At 45.8% G+C, this 15,955-nt stretch overlaps 1 protein-coding gene across 1 annotated transcript in view; it reads left to right on the forward strand.

Moving 5' to 3' along the window:
• The window catches only part of LOC147458547 (choline/ethanolaminephosphotransferase 1-like), a 105,312-nt gene that overhangs the window by 58,749 nt on the left and 30,608 nt on the right, over positions 1-15,955 (forward strand). The window contains exon 13 of the mRNA XM_086513202.1: positions 15,809-15,893. Within this exon, the coding sequence (XP_086369328.1) occupies positions 15,809-15,893 (85 nt within the window). The remainder of the gene's footprint in view (positions 1-15,808; positions 15,894-15,955) is intronic.

Raw genomic sequence — 15,955 nt, forward strand, 5'->3', positions numbered from 1 at the left:
TTAACATTCATTCGGATCTTAGACCATGATTTATCGGCAATGTAGCTAGCAATCGCATCTAGATCGAATGGGGACCTCATCGATGTCCGATTGACTAACCCCTATTGCAACCATGTCTATTCGAGATCAATTAGACCAAAATGCTGCAGTCATTTCGTCTATCAGTTCTTGCAGTTAAAAGAAGTCAAGAACAAATCAGTATCATGATCAGGAATTCCATTTCATAAAGTCATACAGTAGAATACTGTCAGCTTTCAGCATCCTTGAAGCTCAAAGAGACATCAATGACTCTAGTATCTAAATCAAGGCATCTATTGACAAAGGAGCGGAGTGACTCCCCTCTTGTGCATCCCACTGCACCAGATCTCCGGCCAAGCTGAATTCTGGGTTTCATTTGGAGTAGACTATGCTAAACCAAAAGCATCGAGGTAAAGTTTCACAATCTGAGGAGTATCTGCTAGGTCCTCCTCCTCTTTCCACTTCGCAAGCAATGCAGGACAGTTCTTGAACTTAACCAAGAACCGCCTTCGGACTTTACCTTTATTCTTCGTATCCTTATGTGCCAAAATCTGTTCAGGAACAAGGATCTCCTCGTTTTCTTCCACTTCGGGTTGCTCATCAGGCTCCCCTATGAGTCTCGGCCAAAAGAAGTATCTCTCTACCCCTTTCATGGTGGTAGCAATGCCGCGTTGACCCGTAAAAGGTGGACAGTGGCATTTAGTCATAACCTTTTCTGTCAACAGTTGTGTAACGCACAACATCGTTTTTCTTATCAAGTAGCCATCCCGAATGGAATATCCCTCTACTGTCTCCCCATCCCGTATCCGTGTGAAAACGTCTGCAAAATCTTTATCTGTGGCATTCTAGTCGACCATATACTCGAAGCTCCTATGATGTATCGCGGAAATAACCAGAACCAATGGCTTCCGAGACAAAGCATTTGCCACCACATCCTTCTGTCCCTGAACATGGACAATCTCGAAGTGAAACTGTGACAAGATGTTCGCCAACCGCATCTGCTTGTCCGATAGCTGCTTCTGTGACAAGAAGTAGCGCAAACTCTGATGGTCTGTAAAGACAGTAAAATACGCTCCGAGTAGGTAATGCCGCCACTGAGCAAGAGCATGGATAACCGCCAAAAGCTCTTTCTCATAAATCTGTGCTGTCATCTCCGGCCTTGAGAACAATCGGCTCTCGTAAGCAATGACATGGCCTTCTTGCATTAAGGCCGCACCCAGACTACGACCACAAGCATCACAATATACTTGAAATGACTTTTGCAAATCCGGCCACTGCGCATGCACTTCCTGAAAAGAAGTCTTGCTCATATATTTTGCCAATTTTGGGTCCTTCGCAAAAATTTGAGCATCATCTTTGTTGCATCGCCGATCAATCGACGACGCTTCATCTCTCGCTCCTCCGCCTGAGTAGGCCGAGGAGGGCCATACTCTCTGCTGGAATCTCGTTGTGATCTCTGCCCGCATCTCCGGATGCAGAGGGAGTCGACTGATCCTTACGTGAAGCCATAGGTGGTGCGGAAAAAAAATTGGGGATCGGATTTCTCGTAGAAGAGAAATCGGCCGTGCTCTGATACCACTGTAACAGACTTGGACACTCCAACTCAAGAATCAATCACGACATCACCAAATAACCACTTCAAAACAGTTCACAGTTCACAATAGATTTGCACTGGCCCGGCGGAGTTCCGTGCCTAGAGATATTGGCCCCAAAAACAGGCGCCCCTTTTGGTATTTCTTTATGTATTAATCAATGTTCACAGTGCAAGAGAGCGGTTAGAGTTTCACTCCTAGACTCTGCGTCCAGATGCTCTGCAGAGTGTGAGCCCTCACCACCAATTTAAATTACAAGGGATGCCAAAAGCAGAGCCCCAAAAGCTGTAGATCAAAAGCAAGAGCTTTTAATAGGATAAAGCAAAAGTTTTTTCTCTCTCTCCCCAACTCAAATTGTGTAGGGAAAACTACCGCAAAAGCTGGATTTCCGCCGCAATTTACGGGATTCTTCCACGTCACCAGCTGGCGCTTTTCACTGCTGGCCTTTTAGGGTTAGGGATAGGGTTTCTGCAGTTTTTAGGGTTTTTGGCAGATTTTAGGGTTTGCAGGTTTTAGGGTGAGGGTTTGCAGATTTAGGGTTTTCAGCATTATTCATGGTTTCGGCTCCCGGGCAAACACGTCATCACTTTGTGACATCATTCATTGTCTCAGTGATCACACATGTGACATACCCCACACAGTTCCAGCTAGTAGCATTGCTAGATTCATTATACTCTCTCTTTTTTTGTACCTAGATATGGTATCAGATTCAGAGTTTGTAACGGATTGGTCTCAGGTCATTTTGGCCTTTTGAAGACGTTAATGTATCATTTCATTTCTCTCTCTCTCTCTCTCTCTCTAGCGGGTGAAGCTCCCTGGTCGTCTTGCTATTGCTGCTGGACCTACGCGCCCCCTTGCTGTTGCGCCTGCGCGTTTTCCTGCAGGAGGTGCATCTGCTGTTGGCACACTGCTCTACTCTGTAGTGCTGCGTTGTTGTTGCTACACTTGCGCCCCCCCCCCAAACCCCCAGCGCACACGCGCACACACACATTTTCACAGACAGAATTGCAAGAAGCATTTAAGAGTGCAGAAGCATTTGAGAATTGCAAGAAGCATTTCAAAGACAAAGAAGATCCAAATTTTTTTCAGAATTGGAGGGACTATATCTAGGTGTGGAATAACCATATGTGCCTGATGTGGGATGCGCAGAAACATGTATGCATAATGTGGAAACACCCATATACATAGTGTTCTGTCACAAGGACCGACGGGCTGTCCTCTACCTACGTGTCCATGGTCTTGCTGGGTATTCCTTCACCCTCACAGAACATGAAAACCATCTTCCCTGCTCCTCCTTCACAGGAAACGGAAGCCATGAATGTTTCACCTACTTGCAAGCCGCGAGCAAAGGCCACCTTTATGCTCACGAACAAGCAGATGACGCAAATGGAAAGGGAAATGAAGGAATGGAAAACATAGATGGAAGGATGGTGGAAGGAGAAGGCCAACCTCCTTCAGATGGTCTTCAACAAAGGCGCAGAATGGAAGAAGGAGAAAGAGAAGCTAAATGCAGAGATACAAGCACTTAAGGCGGAGTCACAAACACTCAAAGAAGAAGTCTCAGCCCTCAAACAGGAGCTTGTTGACAGAGCAAGCAGAGGACTAGAGGAAGGTGAATTTCAGCCCTCTGTGATAGAGGAAATCAAGGTAATCAAGGAACAGGTAAGGATGATCAAAGAGGAAGAGAAACTGAATGTGGGGAAGACGTCTTCATGGGCGGATATGATAACAAAGACAGAAAAGAAGGCGGACAAGCCGAAAAGTGGATTGAGGTCGCCAAGAAAGGGAAAGGTAAGGAAGCTCCCTTGCACACTGACGCTTATCAAGATGACCCTCGAAGAGGAACAAAGAAGGCAGATGCGGGCTCTACTTGTGAGAGTGACCGGCCTCAAGTACATAAACAATGTGGACAAAGAGGTCACAAGCCTCACATCCATGATGGGGGTGGAGAAACCTTTGCACACAAAGACATGGAGAGTAGGCAAGAAAAGTGATGGCCCGGGCGAGTCCTCAAAGGAGAGAGCTCTCATACTACGCTTCCCCTCCTTGGAAGAGGAATTCTTGAGGAAGAGGCCTACTCTCAAGAAGACATATATGTTCCTCGGCGATGACCTTACTCTCTCAGAGCTCACACATATGAGAGGTAATGCTAGAGATTACAGCGGCAAGGGAGAAGGGAAAGATAGCCTTCTACAGAGATGGTCAGGTGGTGATTGTAGAGCTGCGCGTTGCATGACGATGCGAGACCCATGGGACCACACTGAAGATTGCTACTTGGAATTGGAATGGGTCTATGAGGTTGGACATTGGCGCATTTGAGGACAGTTTTAGAGACAAGGACATTGTATTCTTCTGAGAGAATCACCAGGTCGCTGGACAGGTGATGCCACATGTGGTGGGATATAGATGGGAGACAGCCCACAGGACAACCACGAGATCTGAGCATGGGAGTAGAGGTTCAGGAGTAGCAACAATGCTATTTAGAGAGGAGCTACAGCCAGTACTACATATTGTACGAAGAGATGAGCATGCTAGATACATGTGGGTGAGATTGAGAGTTGACACAAGTCGATTTCTATACATAGCCATATGTTACTTTCCTCCCAGTACGTCAGTATATGCTGCATCGAGAGGGTGTTGCCTTTCTCTATACTAGACGATGACATGTGGGAGTTTTCTAGGGACGGTGATATCATTCTCCTAGGGGACTTCAATGCCCGAACGGGCAACTCTCAGACTGTCTTCTACGACACTTTCAATGAGATGTTTAGAGAGCTGGATGTGGGTGAGTTGGGGCTTGACAGACGCTCACATGACAGAGAGCAGACGGAGTATGGGAGATACCTCATGGAGATGACGACTACACATGGGTTAGCCATACTTAATGGCTTACAACGATTTCCTGGAGCAGTTGGTTTCACATGCTTTCCACACAGACATGGGGCCTGTACAGTGGACTATGTTATGACACAGCGGAGCTTTGTCCCTTGCATTCAGGATTTCACAGTGGGAGCCAGGCGAGTGGGCGTAGTAGTGGATCATGCTCTCTTGACACTATCCGTTTCATTTCAGTGTATAGTACAACCCAAACATCGAGAGGCATGTCACACACCCGTTATACATTTACACCAGAGACTGATTCCGTTTATACAGAGGACATCTGGGACTGTCTATGGGAAGGCACAGCTGGCATAGCTAGCACATGCCTCTCAGTGAAGGAATGCACCACTTTACTGACTGAGACACTGAATGGTGTTGCATTAGTGGCATACCCACACACTCAGCCGGACAGAAGACGACATTCTGGGAGCATTCCCCATAATAGTTGGTATGATGAGGAGTGCAGAGAGATGAGAGCCCAGCTTTAGAGGGATCTTCTTTTAGGAGTCATCACTTTTACAGACAATCTCCGATTGCTTCCCGGCGCCTTGTGTGACAGAAGAAGCGAGCTTACTTGGCTCAGATGGAGCGAGAATTATATCAGATGTTCTTGAGTAGGGACTCAGGAGAGGCATGGCGACTCTTTCATGAGCACTCCCCTCCCCCAGTGATTACTTCACCTGATGTGTGGGGCCAATTTGCGACATCGTTATATACAGTTCTTGGATAGGAACCCCTTCCAGACCCTACAAGGACATGCCCAGCTACGAGTACCTTTTGTACCACTAGGATGGTGCACAGGATGAGGACCGAGAGGGCATATGATCACGACGGTCTAGTAGCGGAGCACTTTATATATGCTAGGGATATGTTGATGGAGTTCCTTGCAGTGTTGTTCAATCGTGCCATGTGTGAGGGGTTACCTGAGACTTGGAGGTTGTCTACTATTGTGCCTATCTTCAAGGCAGGTGATCCTACAGAGCTTGGGAACTACTGCACTCTTATGGTTGGACACAAATTGGCACGGTTGTATGCATCCATTCTTGAGCGACACTTGAGTAATTGGGCAGATAGTGAGGGTGTACGAGCAAAGGGTCAAGGCGGGTTGAGGAGGAGTTGCTCCACTCTTGTTCATATTCTGACACTCAGAGCCATCATTGAGGAGGGCAGGTCACATGGGAGACGGATTTATTGTAGCTTTGTGGATTTCTGCAAAGCATTTGGCATGGTACCGAGAGCTCGATTGATGCACAGACTACAGGAGATGGGGGTGCCCATAGAGTTGATTTGGGGGATTATGGCTTGGTACAAATCAGTGATGGGACACGTACGCACTCTGGAGGGGGTATCTGATTTAATTCACTCTACTATTGGGGTGAAACAGGGCTGCCCATTGTCTCCTACCCTATTTGGTATATATGTTGACGAGGTGTCTAATTACATTGACAGAGAGGGTGACATAGGTGCCCAGCTGGCATGGACGTGGATCCCATTGTTGCTATATGTAGATGATATTGTGTTGATATCTGACTCACCATAGGGTATGCAGCGACATTGGATGCACTACACAGTTTTGCAGAGGTTAGTGGATTGTGTGTAAACCTTGGTAAAACGAAGGTTATGGTATTTAACACCACACCACAGTGGATCAGGAGATGAGCACCTAATTTCACATATGGTCAGGAGATTGTGGAGTATACAGATGCATACACTTACCTGGGGGTAGTCTTTACAAGGCCGAGATTTTCTTTGAGAAGAGCAGTAGAGACTAGACTGACTAGAGTTTATGCGGCTTTGGGAAGATTGGAGAGGATGTGTTCGCAGGTTCTGTTCCAAGAACCTAGGACAAAGTTATGGCTCTTTGATGCTTTGGTTGCCTCTACTATGCTATGTAGGGTGCATGTTTGGGGACCTTTTAAAGGCCAGGATGGCTGGAGACGTATGTAGAGGCCCTTGGTATCTATGATCTCTCGGCTGATTAGAGCCAAGGCCTCCATACCGCATGATATCATTTGAGCGGAGTTAGCTGCCCTTCTTATGGAGATTGAGGCGCTTACCAGATTAGTCTCCTTTGTACACAACTTCTGGGATACTACCAAAGATAGATATGCAAAGTTGGCCCTAGAGTCCTCCTTACAGTTAGCTCTACAAGGGGATACATCATACTGGTATGCACAGATGACGTCATGGTTTCAGACACATGGCTTCACCATGGACATGTTGCCTCCTTTTCAGTACTCTACAGGCACCCTCGATGTCTATGACACGGGTGGAGATTACTAGACTGATTCGTTAGGATCTGATCCAGCTGGACACGAGGAGGACATGGATAGAGCCCGTACAGGAGTTGGGGACGAAGATGGCTTTCTATAGAGAGCATCTTCTCCACCTCACAGGGATTGGGTTTGTGATTCGACCTATTGATATGGACACACATCTTTCTCATGGTTTGCGTTGTGCCGTTGGCCTGATATGCACATCCTCACGTTAGCTGGAGATTGCGATTGGCAGATTCAGAGGGATACCAACAGATAGTAGGATATGTGTCACCAGGAGGTGTATTTTTCTTGTTGCCTTCTGTAAATAAGTACTAGATATTTTTATTTATTTTTATTTTTACTTGTTTTCCCCGGAACCCTTGAAAAGGTGCAAGTGGACATTGCATGGCCAATGTGAAACGACTCCGGCCGAATAGGTTTCTCGCAGCGGGAGTCTGGGTCGGTCAGTCTGGGACTGGTCGGGCGAGTTAGCACTGAATTCTGATGAGTATGGAAGTCTGTGTGCGCCAAATGAAGTCTGGGCCACTCGAAAAGTCACTTATAACTTTATAAGTCAGTGGGAACTAGAGAATTAACTCAAAAGGGGCAAACTGGACACATGGCGGCTCCAGGCAGTTTTGCCACTTCCAGCATGAAGAGGGGGCGCCCAATTTGAGAGAGGAGGCTGATTTTTGAACATAAGTGAGCTATAGTGTGTGTGTGAGTAGTGGGTGTAGGTTTACAGCTTTAATGGAAAGCTTGCCTTCTCCTCTGTCTCATGTAGCGCGATGATTTGCTCTCGTGCATCTCTCTCTCCCCTTTGGCACATATGGTAATGCCCCACTAGTTGGGCTACTCAGATGAACATGTACAGTTCTGGGGGTTTATGCGCATTTGCCAAGGCAAGAGCCTTCTGAACAGGAACTTGATTAGCTAATTGCTAATCCCCCACAAGTACGCACAGTTCCCTCGCGAAAGATTGCGAGTTTGGAGAGTTTACTCACGTGAAAACTCGTCCAATTCACAAGGGAACTGTCCCATTGCGTGGGGGAGCCCTTGGGACACGCATAGGCGTGTTCGCTCCGCTAAAAACGATCCGAAACAGTGAATTACAGCCTACTGTGTTTTTTTGCAGGTTTAGGGTTTCGTACCTTAACTACAAGGGAACACCGGGGGAGCCTCGTGAGAGCCTTGGGATGCGTGTACAGGCTTTTGGGCACCAGGCAGTGAAAAACAGGGAATTAAAGCCCACTAAATTTCTGTGACAGCTCACCAGAAAGCTTCCAGACAGCGAGGGAATCCGTCCTAGATAGGTGCTTTTGACCTACAGGGGTTTTTGCGTCGTTATGCTGATAAAATCAGGTCGAAAACCTGCGTTTTCAGCCCTCGGCAGGTTTGGACAGCTTTGTGAAAGCTTGTGCGAAGTGGTCGGATCGTCTACCTTAATTTGAATAAAATAATTGTGTAAAGTTAACAGGTAATTGAAATAGTAAGGCCCTCTATGTTGTACAGGCCGGTTTTATGGTTCCATCGACGGGATAGTCACTTTTTCTTCAAAAAGTGCAGCGTGGATTGTTGTGGGTGAAAGCAACACAGAGCTTGTTGATATGGCAGAGAAGAGAGACCAAGTACCTGAAGAGGGATCTTCCTCACATGGCACGGAGAAAGTTCCTTCAACTCTTCAAGAAGAGGACAGGTTGTTTAGAACTCAACTGTGTTGCTGCATGGACATGTTTCAGCAGTGGGCTAACAACCCAAGGATGCAGGAGTTCTTACAGGCTCCGACACAGGGTTTTCAGCCTCCTACAGAGGGCATGAATGAGCCGTTGCAGGAAAAGGAGATTTCCAATGCACAGAAGACTCATGATGCTCGAGGGAAAGCCCATGTGGTTGAGCAACTAGCGGTGTCCAATGATCCAAAGTAACTTACTTTAGCTGGACAAGAACCGTTTGTGAATGGTCAAGGGAGTAATGAACACGCTATGCGTCAGACCCTTCCATTACCCATTACTTATCCTGGTTATTTTGGAGGTGGTTCAGTGTTTCAAGCCATGGCTGGACCTTCCACAGGTTATATGCCAGGGAATGTGTTCGGGAAATTGCAAACAAGCATGGGTAACCCTATGTATGCGAACATGGGTGTCCAACCAGGTTTTCAGGGTGCCTATGGCTAGTTTCGAGTGCCTGGAACACAATTTGGTATGGCTGGTTTTTCGCAGCCCTACGTACAAAATGTAGATATGACAGGGAAACAGTTGATGCGAGTGCTGGAATGAACACTCATGGAGCACCACTGTTACAGGCACCTGTTTATGATAATGTGGCTCCTTTGAGTCAGCTTAAGGATTACAAGGAAGGTGGGCAAGGAGTGAAGTTTGAAACTTTCAGAGGAACTGAGGATCAATTGAAGGCTTTGACCTTCATACAACAGTTCGATGGAGCTTATGCTGGAGGAAACTTCACGTAATCTTCAAAGATATGCAAGGGTGCCACTTTCTTGAAAGGGAATGCGCTTCAATGGTGGACCGCATTGTTGAACTAGGGTCAAGCCCCAACAACGTGGGTCCAATTCAAACAGCTTTTTGCGCCTGCATGGTTGACAAACACTTTTGAAGTGGATGTGATGACAGAATGGCACGAGTTGAATGCTAAACAGTGTGCGAATCTGGAAGAGTACAATAAACAGTTTTGGGCCGCAGTATTGCCAGTCACCTCTTACAGGTTTGTGCCATTGTCAGAACAAATTGAAAAGTACTGTTGCGGATTGCCCAAGAAAATCAGAGACTACTGCACAAAGACTACTGTCATGAATATGTTTCAGTTGATAGAGAATGCAAGAGTGGCCAGCAATTTGTCGAAGGGAGATTCCGATGGATTTAATAGCCACAAGAAAGGGTCCCGGGGCAAACAGTTTTCAGCCAAGGGAAATGTTGCAACAAAGCCTTCTGAGCCTCCCACAAAGAAGCCCTGCACTGAAGAGGGTGATACGTCCAAGAAGCAGTCAAAGTCTTCTTCGGGACGAGGACAAGGAGAAAAAAGGCATTTTTTTGGCACAACCTTTGTAGAAAGGAAAGCTTTTAGGGAGGCCAAGAAATGCTACAGTTGTGAACAGGAAGGACATGTTGCAAATGAATGCCCACAGAAGAAGTCACAGGATAAGGATGACAAGTTAGACCATAAAGGGAAGAAGCCAAAGCCAAGTGCAGGACTTGTTCCAGATTTGGTTGGCGACCAGCCAAACACAGATGCGATGGAGCTGTGCAGAGCTTGGGGCAAAGTTAGAGACCAAACGGTGCTATTGTCTTTGATCCAGGAGCCCATGCAAATTTCATATCACGAGAATTGGCATCAAAGTTGGGCATTCGTGTAGATGAGATGGGTATGACAGGGGAAGCAGGTTTGGCATGCCCAGGTCATTCAAAGCCCGTTACTCCCATTTTGGGGAAGCTTCGTCTGCACATTCAGAGTTATGTGGATGCGGAAGAGTTTCATATTATGCAACTTGAGGGATGTGATGTGTTACTGGGTATCCCATGGTGTTACAGGTTGCTTGCTATGGTGGATACTTACAACAAAAAGATTACCCTTGTACATACAGGAAAGAGTTATGTCCTTGATGTAAAGCATAAAGGCGAGTCTGTTCCAGTTGTTTCTGCTTCTGCTATTTCTTCTGTAATAAAGAATCGTCTTTCTGCGTACTTGATCTTTGCAAAAGAAGTACCTTAAGTTGTATCTATTTTGTCTACCTTAGATAAAGACAGGTCAACGTTTTTGAGTGGTTTCAGTGATTGTTTTTCGGACTCTTTGCCGGGGGAGTTACCTCCTGAGAGACCTGAGGATCATACTACAGATCTTGTGCCAGGTTCTACTCCACCGAATAAACCACCATACAGGGTTAGTGCAGCCCAGCACAAAGAGATTATGAGTCAGGTCAACGAGCCTTTAGAGAAGGGGCTGATTCAGCCCAGTTTATCCCCTTTTTGTTCGCCTGTACTCTTAGTGCAGAAGAAGGATGGTTCATGGTGCATGTGCATTGACTATCGCGCCTTGAATTAGAATACCATCAAGAACAAGTTTCCCATACCGAGGATAGATGACATACTTGATCGGCTTGAGGGAGCGTCATTGTTTACAAGAATAGACCGAAAGAGTGGGTAACATCAGATACGCATTAGGCCAGAAGATGTCCATAAGACTGCGTTCAGGACAACATTTGGTCTCTATGAGTTTCTTGTTATGCCATTTGGTCTCACAAATGCTCCTGGCACGTTTAATAGAATGATGGACTGAATTTTTAGACCACATAGAAACTTCGTGGGTACCTTCTATGATGACATGATTGTGTATTCGAAGTCTGAAGAGGAGCATAGGGATCACTTGACTGTAGTTTTCAATGAGTTACGTAAGAACAGGCTACTCATTAATGTGAAGAAGATTGAATTCTTTTTGCAAGAAATTCACTTCCTTGGGCACATTGTTTCATAGGATGGGGTACGCATGGATCCCGCTAAATTGGAACCAATTAGGTCATGGCCAGACTTGAAGTCCGTACATGACATTCGAAGCCTTCTAGGGTTATGTTCCTACTACAGGAGGTTCATCCGAAATTTTGCTGAGATTGCTTCTCCACTCCATGCACTACAAAGAAAAGGAGTTACTTTCAAGTGGACAGCCAAGGAAATTTTAGCGTTCAAACACTTGAAAGAGAAGCTGATTTCAGACCCCGTAATCATTTTGCAGATCTTTCGAAACCTTTTGTGGTTCAGTGTGATGCGTGTGGCCATAGTCTTGGTGCAGTTCTATTGCAGAATGGCCGAGTAGTCACATATGATAGCAGAATTCTTTTGAAGACCGAAAGAAACTTGCAAGTCTATGAGAAAGAATTGTTGGCAGTAATTCATGCTCTCACTAGTTGGAAGCACTATCTGCTAGGGGCTGATTTTGTTGTCCAAACGGATCGTCAAACCTTGCGATATTTTCTCACACAGACGAAGTTGTCTGAGAAGCACATGCGATGGGCAAACATCTTGTCAATGTTCCATTTTCAGATTGTGCATGTGCAAGGGAAAAAGAACGTGGTGGTTGATGCGTTGTCACGAAAGCCCCTAATTTCAGCAGTGTCAATTCCGTACCATTGTGAACTAGACGAAATGAAGACACAATATGCTGAAGATTCAGATTTTGCAAGGATCTATGACCAGCTTGTTGATGGGCAACATCATGAGCACTATATGCTTAAGAATGACTTTCTCATGATGCATGGAAAGTTATGCGTTACTAAACAGTTACGGCCAAAGATTTTGATGGAAAGTCATGCTCCACCTTATGCTGGGCATCGTGGAATTGATGCGACAGTGAAAGGGGTTGAGGCATTCTTCTATTGGCCAGCTTTGCGTCAAGATGTTGAGACATTTGTAAGATCATGCTTAGTATGCCAAAAAGTCAAATTTGACAGACAAAAGCAACCGGGATTGTTGCAGCCATTGCCGATCCCAGACAGGCCATGGGAAAGCATAGCAATGGACTTTATCTTTGATCTTCCAAGGACGCAAACAGGCAATGATGGGATTTGGACTATCATTTGTAGGTTCAGTAAACAGGCCCATTTCATTCCTGTGAGGAAGAAGATAAAGCCAGAACACATGGTCAAGATATTTATGAGCTATATCTTTAAATATCACGGGATGCCTCAATCAATTGTCAGTGACAGGGATCCACGTATGACGAGTCTTTTCTGGAAGGCATTGTTTGAGAACATGGGCACTACGCTAAAGTTCTCTTCTTCCTTTCATCCGCAAACTGATGGGCAGTCAGAAGAGGCAAATTCTACTGTCCTGGACCTGCTCAAATGTTATGTGTCAGAGCATAAGGCAACTTGGGAACACTACCTTCCATTGGTTGAATATGCTTACAATAACACTGTGCATACGTCAACAAGTAAGGTAGCATTTGAGATAGTGGAAGGAGGAAAGAAGGTCCCGCCCATTTTGCAGACTAAGGACAAGATTTTTGAGGCAGACAAGTATGTGCAAGATATGGATGAAACATACAGGAAGATAAAGATTGCTCTTGAGAAGACTCAGGCTAAGCAAAAGAAAGCTGGTGATTGTCACCGTCGTGAACTTGTATTTTCACTTGGTGATTGGGTGCTTTTGCGCTTTGAAAAGGCCATGTTAAGGAAAAGGAAAGGCAAGGAACGCTTGTTTCCTAAGCTCAGTATGCGATATTATGGTCCTTTTCAGATTTCAGAAAAGATTAGCGATGTAGCTTACAGGTTGAAGCTACCCGAAGGCTGGAAAATACATAATGCTTTTCATGTCAGCCTTCTAAGACCCTTTGTTGGTGATGTGCCAGAGAATATGCTTGATGAGGAACAACCCGAAGTGGAAGAATTGGATGAAATCCTTGTTCCTCAACAGATATTGGCACATAAAGAAAGAAAGGTTAGAGGAAAAGTTGCAAGACGCTATTTGGTGAAGTTCAAGAACTATCCATCGTTGGATGCCAAATGGATGGAAGAGTCTGAATTGGTTTATTCACCTCAGCTATTGCAATTGTATCTTGAAGCCTTTCAGATGGAACCCACAGTGACTTGATGTAGACTTTTTGGAGCAAGGCAGGAGCATGGTTCATGATGCTCAAGAGAGTAGTTAAGCAATTGTATCTACTCTTTCCATACAGAATTTAGCTAGAGAAGTTTGTGCTTGAGAGTACACTAGAAGACTTCTATGCTTGATATATGTGTCGTAGCCAGGTTGGTGGGATTGTTTAATCGTCCAACGCTACATTTCCGGAAGCATGTATATCTTGGATTCCCATCATAGAATATATGTGATATCAGGAGATACTGCATGTATTATTGGCATGCAAGCGAGGTCGCTTGCAATATTTCAAGGGTGGGGTGTGTCACCAGGAGGTGTATTTTTCCTGTTGCCTTCCGTAAATTAGTACTATATATTTTTATTTATTTTTATTTTTACTTGTTTTCCCTGGAACCCTTGAAAAGGTGCAAGTGGACATTGGATGGCCAGTGTGAAACGGCTGCGGCCGAATAGGTTTATCACAACGGGAGTCCGGGTCGGTCAGTCTGGGATTGGTCGGGCCAGTTAGCACTGAATTCTGATGAGTATGGAAGGTTGTGTGCGGCAAAGGAAGTCTGGGCCACTCGGAAAGTCACTTATAACTTTATAAGTCAGTGGGAACTAGAGAATTAACTCAAAAGGGGCAAACTGGACACATGGCGGCTCCAGGTAGTTTTGCCACTTCCAGCATGAAGAGGGGGCGCCCAATTTGAGAGAGGCTGATTTTTGAACATAAGTGAGCTATAGTGTGTGTGTGAGTAGTGGGTGCAGGTTTACAGCTTTAATGGAAAGCTTGCCTTCTCCTCTGTCTCATATAGCGCGATGATTTGCTCTCGTGCATCTCTCTCTCCCCTTTGGCACATATGGTAATGCCCCACTAGTTGGGCTACTCAAATGATTATGTACAGTTCTGGGGGTTTATACGCGTTTGCCAAGGCAAGAGCCTTCTGAACAGGAACCGGATTACCTAATTGCTAATCCCCCACAGGTACGCACAGTTCCATCGCGAAAGATTGCGAGTTTGGAGAGTTTTCTCGCGTGAAAACTCGTCCAATTCACAGGGGAACTGTCACATTGCGTGTGGGAGCCCTTGGGACACGCGTATGCGTGTTCGCTCCGCTAAAAACGATCCGAAACAGCGAATTACAGCCTGCTGTGTTTTTCTGCAGGTTTAGGGTTTCGCACCTTAACTGCAAGGGAATACCGGGGGAGCCTCGTGAGAGCCTTGGTATGCGTGTACAGGCTTTTGGGCACCTGTCAGTGAAAAACAGGGAATTACAGCCCGCTGAATTTCTGTGACAGCTCACCAGAAAGCTTCCAGATATCGAGGGATTTCGTCCTAGACAGGTGCTTTTGACCTATAGGGGTTTTTGCGTCCTTATGCTGCCAAAATCAGGTCGAAAACCTGCGTTTGCAGCCCTCGCCAGGTTTGGATAGCTTTGTGAAAGCTTGTGCGAAGTGGTGGGATCGTCTACCTTAATTTGAATAAAGAAATACCGAAAGGGGCGCCAGTCTTTGGGGCCTACAGGGTGTTGGTGTCGTGTGCGCAGTGACATTCTAGTCGCTGGACGCACGTGTGTTCTCTTCTCTTCTCAGTGCTCTGTGTAAAGTTAACAGGTAATTGAAATAGTACCGCCCTCTACGTTGTACAGGCCGGTTTTAATATGCCACCTATGTCATCTAGAGCCAGAGACTGAGTTACATTACATATGCCATTGCAGAGTGTACTATGAGATACGAGGCCGTTTTCATTGTCTATTCAGAGAAGGTTTTGGTCCTGTATCTAGGGTCATGAGTTATGAGGTATCTGCTTGAGTTGCATAGGCATAGAGACACTTTACTGAGGAGAGCTGGAGAGAGACAGTCCCAGAGATAGATTACAGATTTCTTTACACTAAATATTGGACACCCAGACGAGCAGCCAGAGGAGCATCCACCATTGCAGAGCTCTGCCCGCACTCATACTACCACTACTGGCATTCTCATAGACCGAGCATTGGAGCTAGGGATATCTAGACGACCGATGGAGGAGAGGAGCTACACAATATCGACTGAGACTACAGCAGAAGATGGGAGCCATACTCTCACGACGTCTTGAGTGCAGATGAGGATGGATCTCTACCATATATCCCCCCCCCCCCCCCCCCCCCCCCCCCCCCCCCCCCCCCCCCCTCTCCTCTCCTTGTACTGGGCACCTTTTGTGTTAGCTGGCACATCCATACAGTCCCAGTTTGTAGTAGTCGTATTTTTGTTTCAGTTTGTTTTTATTCCGGATATGGTATCAGATTCATGATGTTGTAATAGCTTGGTTTCATAGGTCATTTTGGCCTTTTGAAGACGTTAATATATCATTTCATTTCATCTCTCTCTCTCTCTCTCTCTCTCTCTCTCTCTCTCTCTCTCTCTCTCTCTCTCTCTCATGCACTTGCTAAGCTTCCTTCAACATATGCGATTTCTAAACTGCTTGCTGACTTTTCAGGTCATGGCTGTCACCATCTGACATATTGAGGACCCAGCCTCATTTGCTTATGGTTGGCAGTGGCTTTGCATTTGGATACATGGTAGTAAGTATCATGAAAAATTGAATTGGAGCTTGTTCTCTATAGTTGTTTTTAAGCTTCTCATT

The sequence above is a fragment of the Adiantum capillus-veneris genome, chromosome 5 (genome assembly GCF_014529385.1).
Source record: "Adiantum capillus-veneris isolate H3 chromosome 5, ASM1452938v2, whole genome shotgun sequence".
NCBI lineage: Eukaryota > Viridiplantae > Streptophyta > Polypodiopsida > Polypodiales > Pteridaceae > Adiantum > Adiantum capillus-veneris.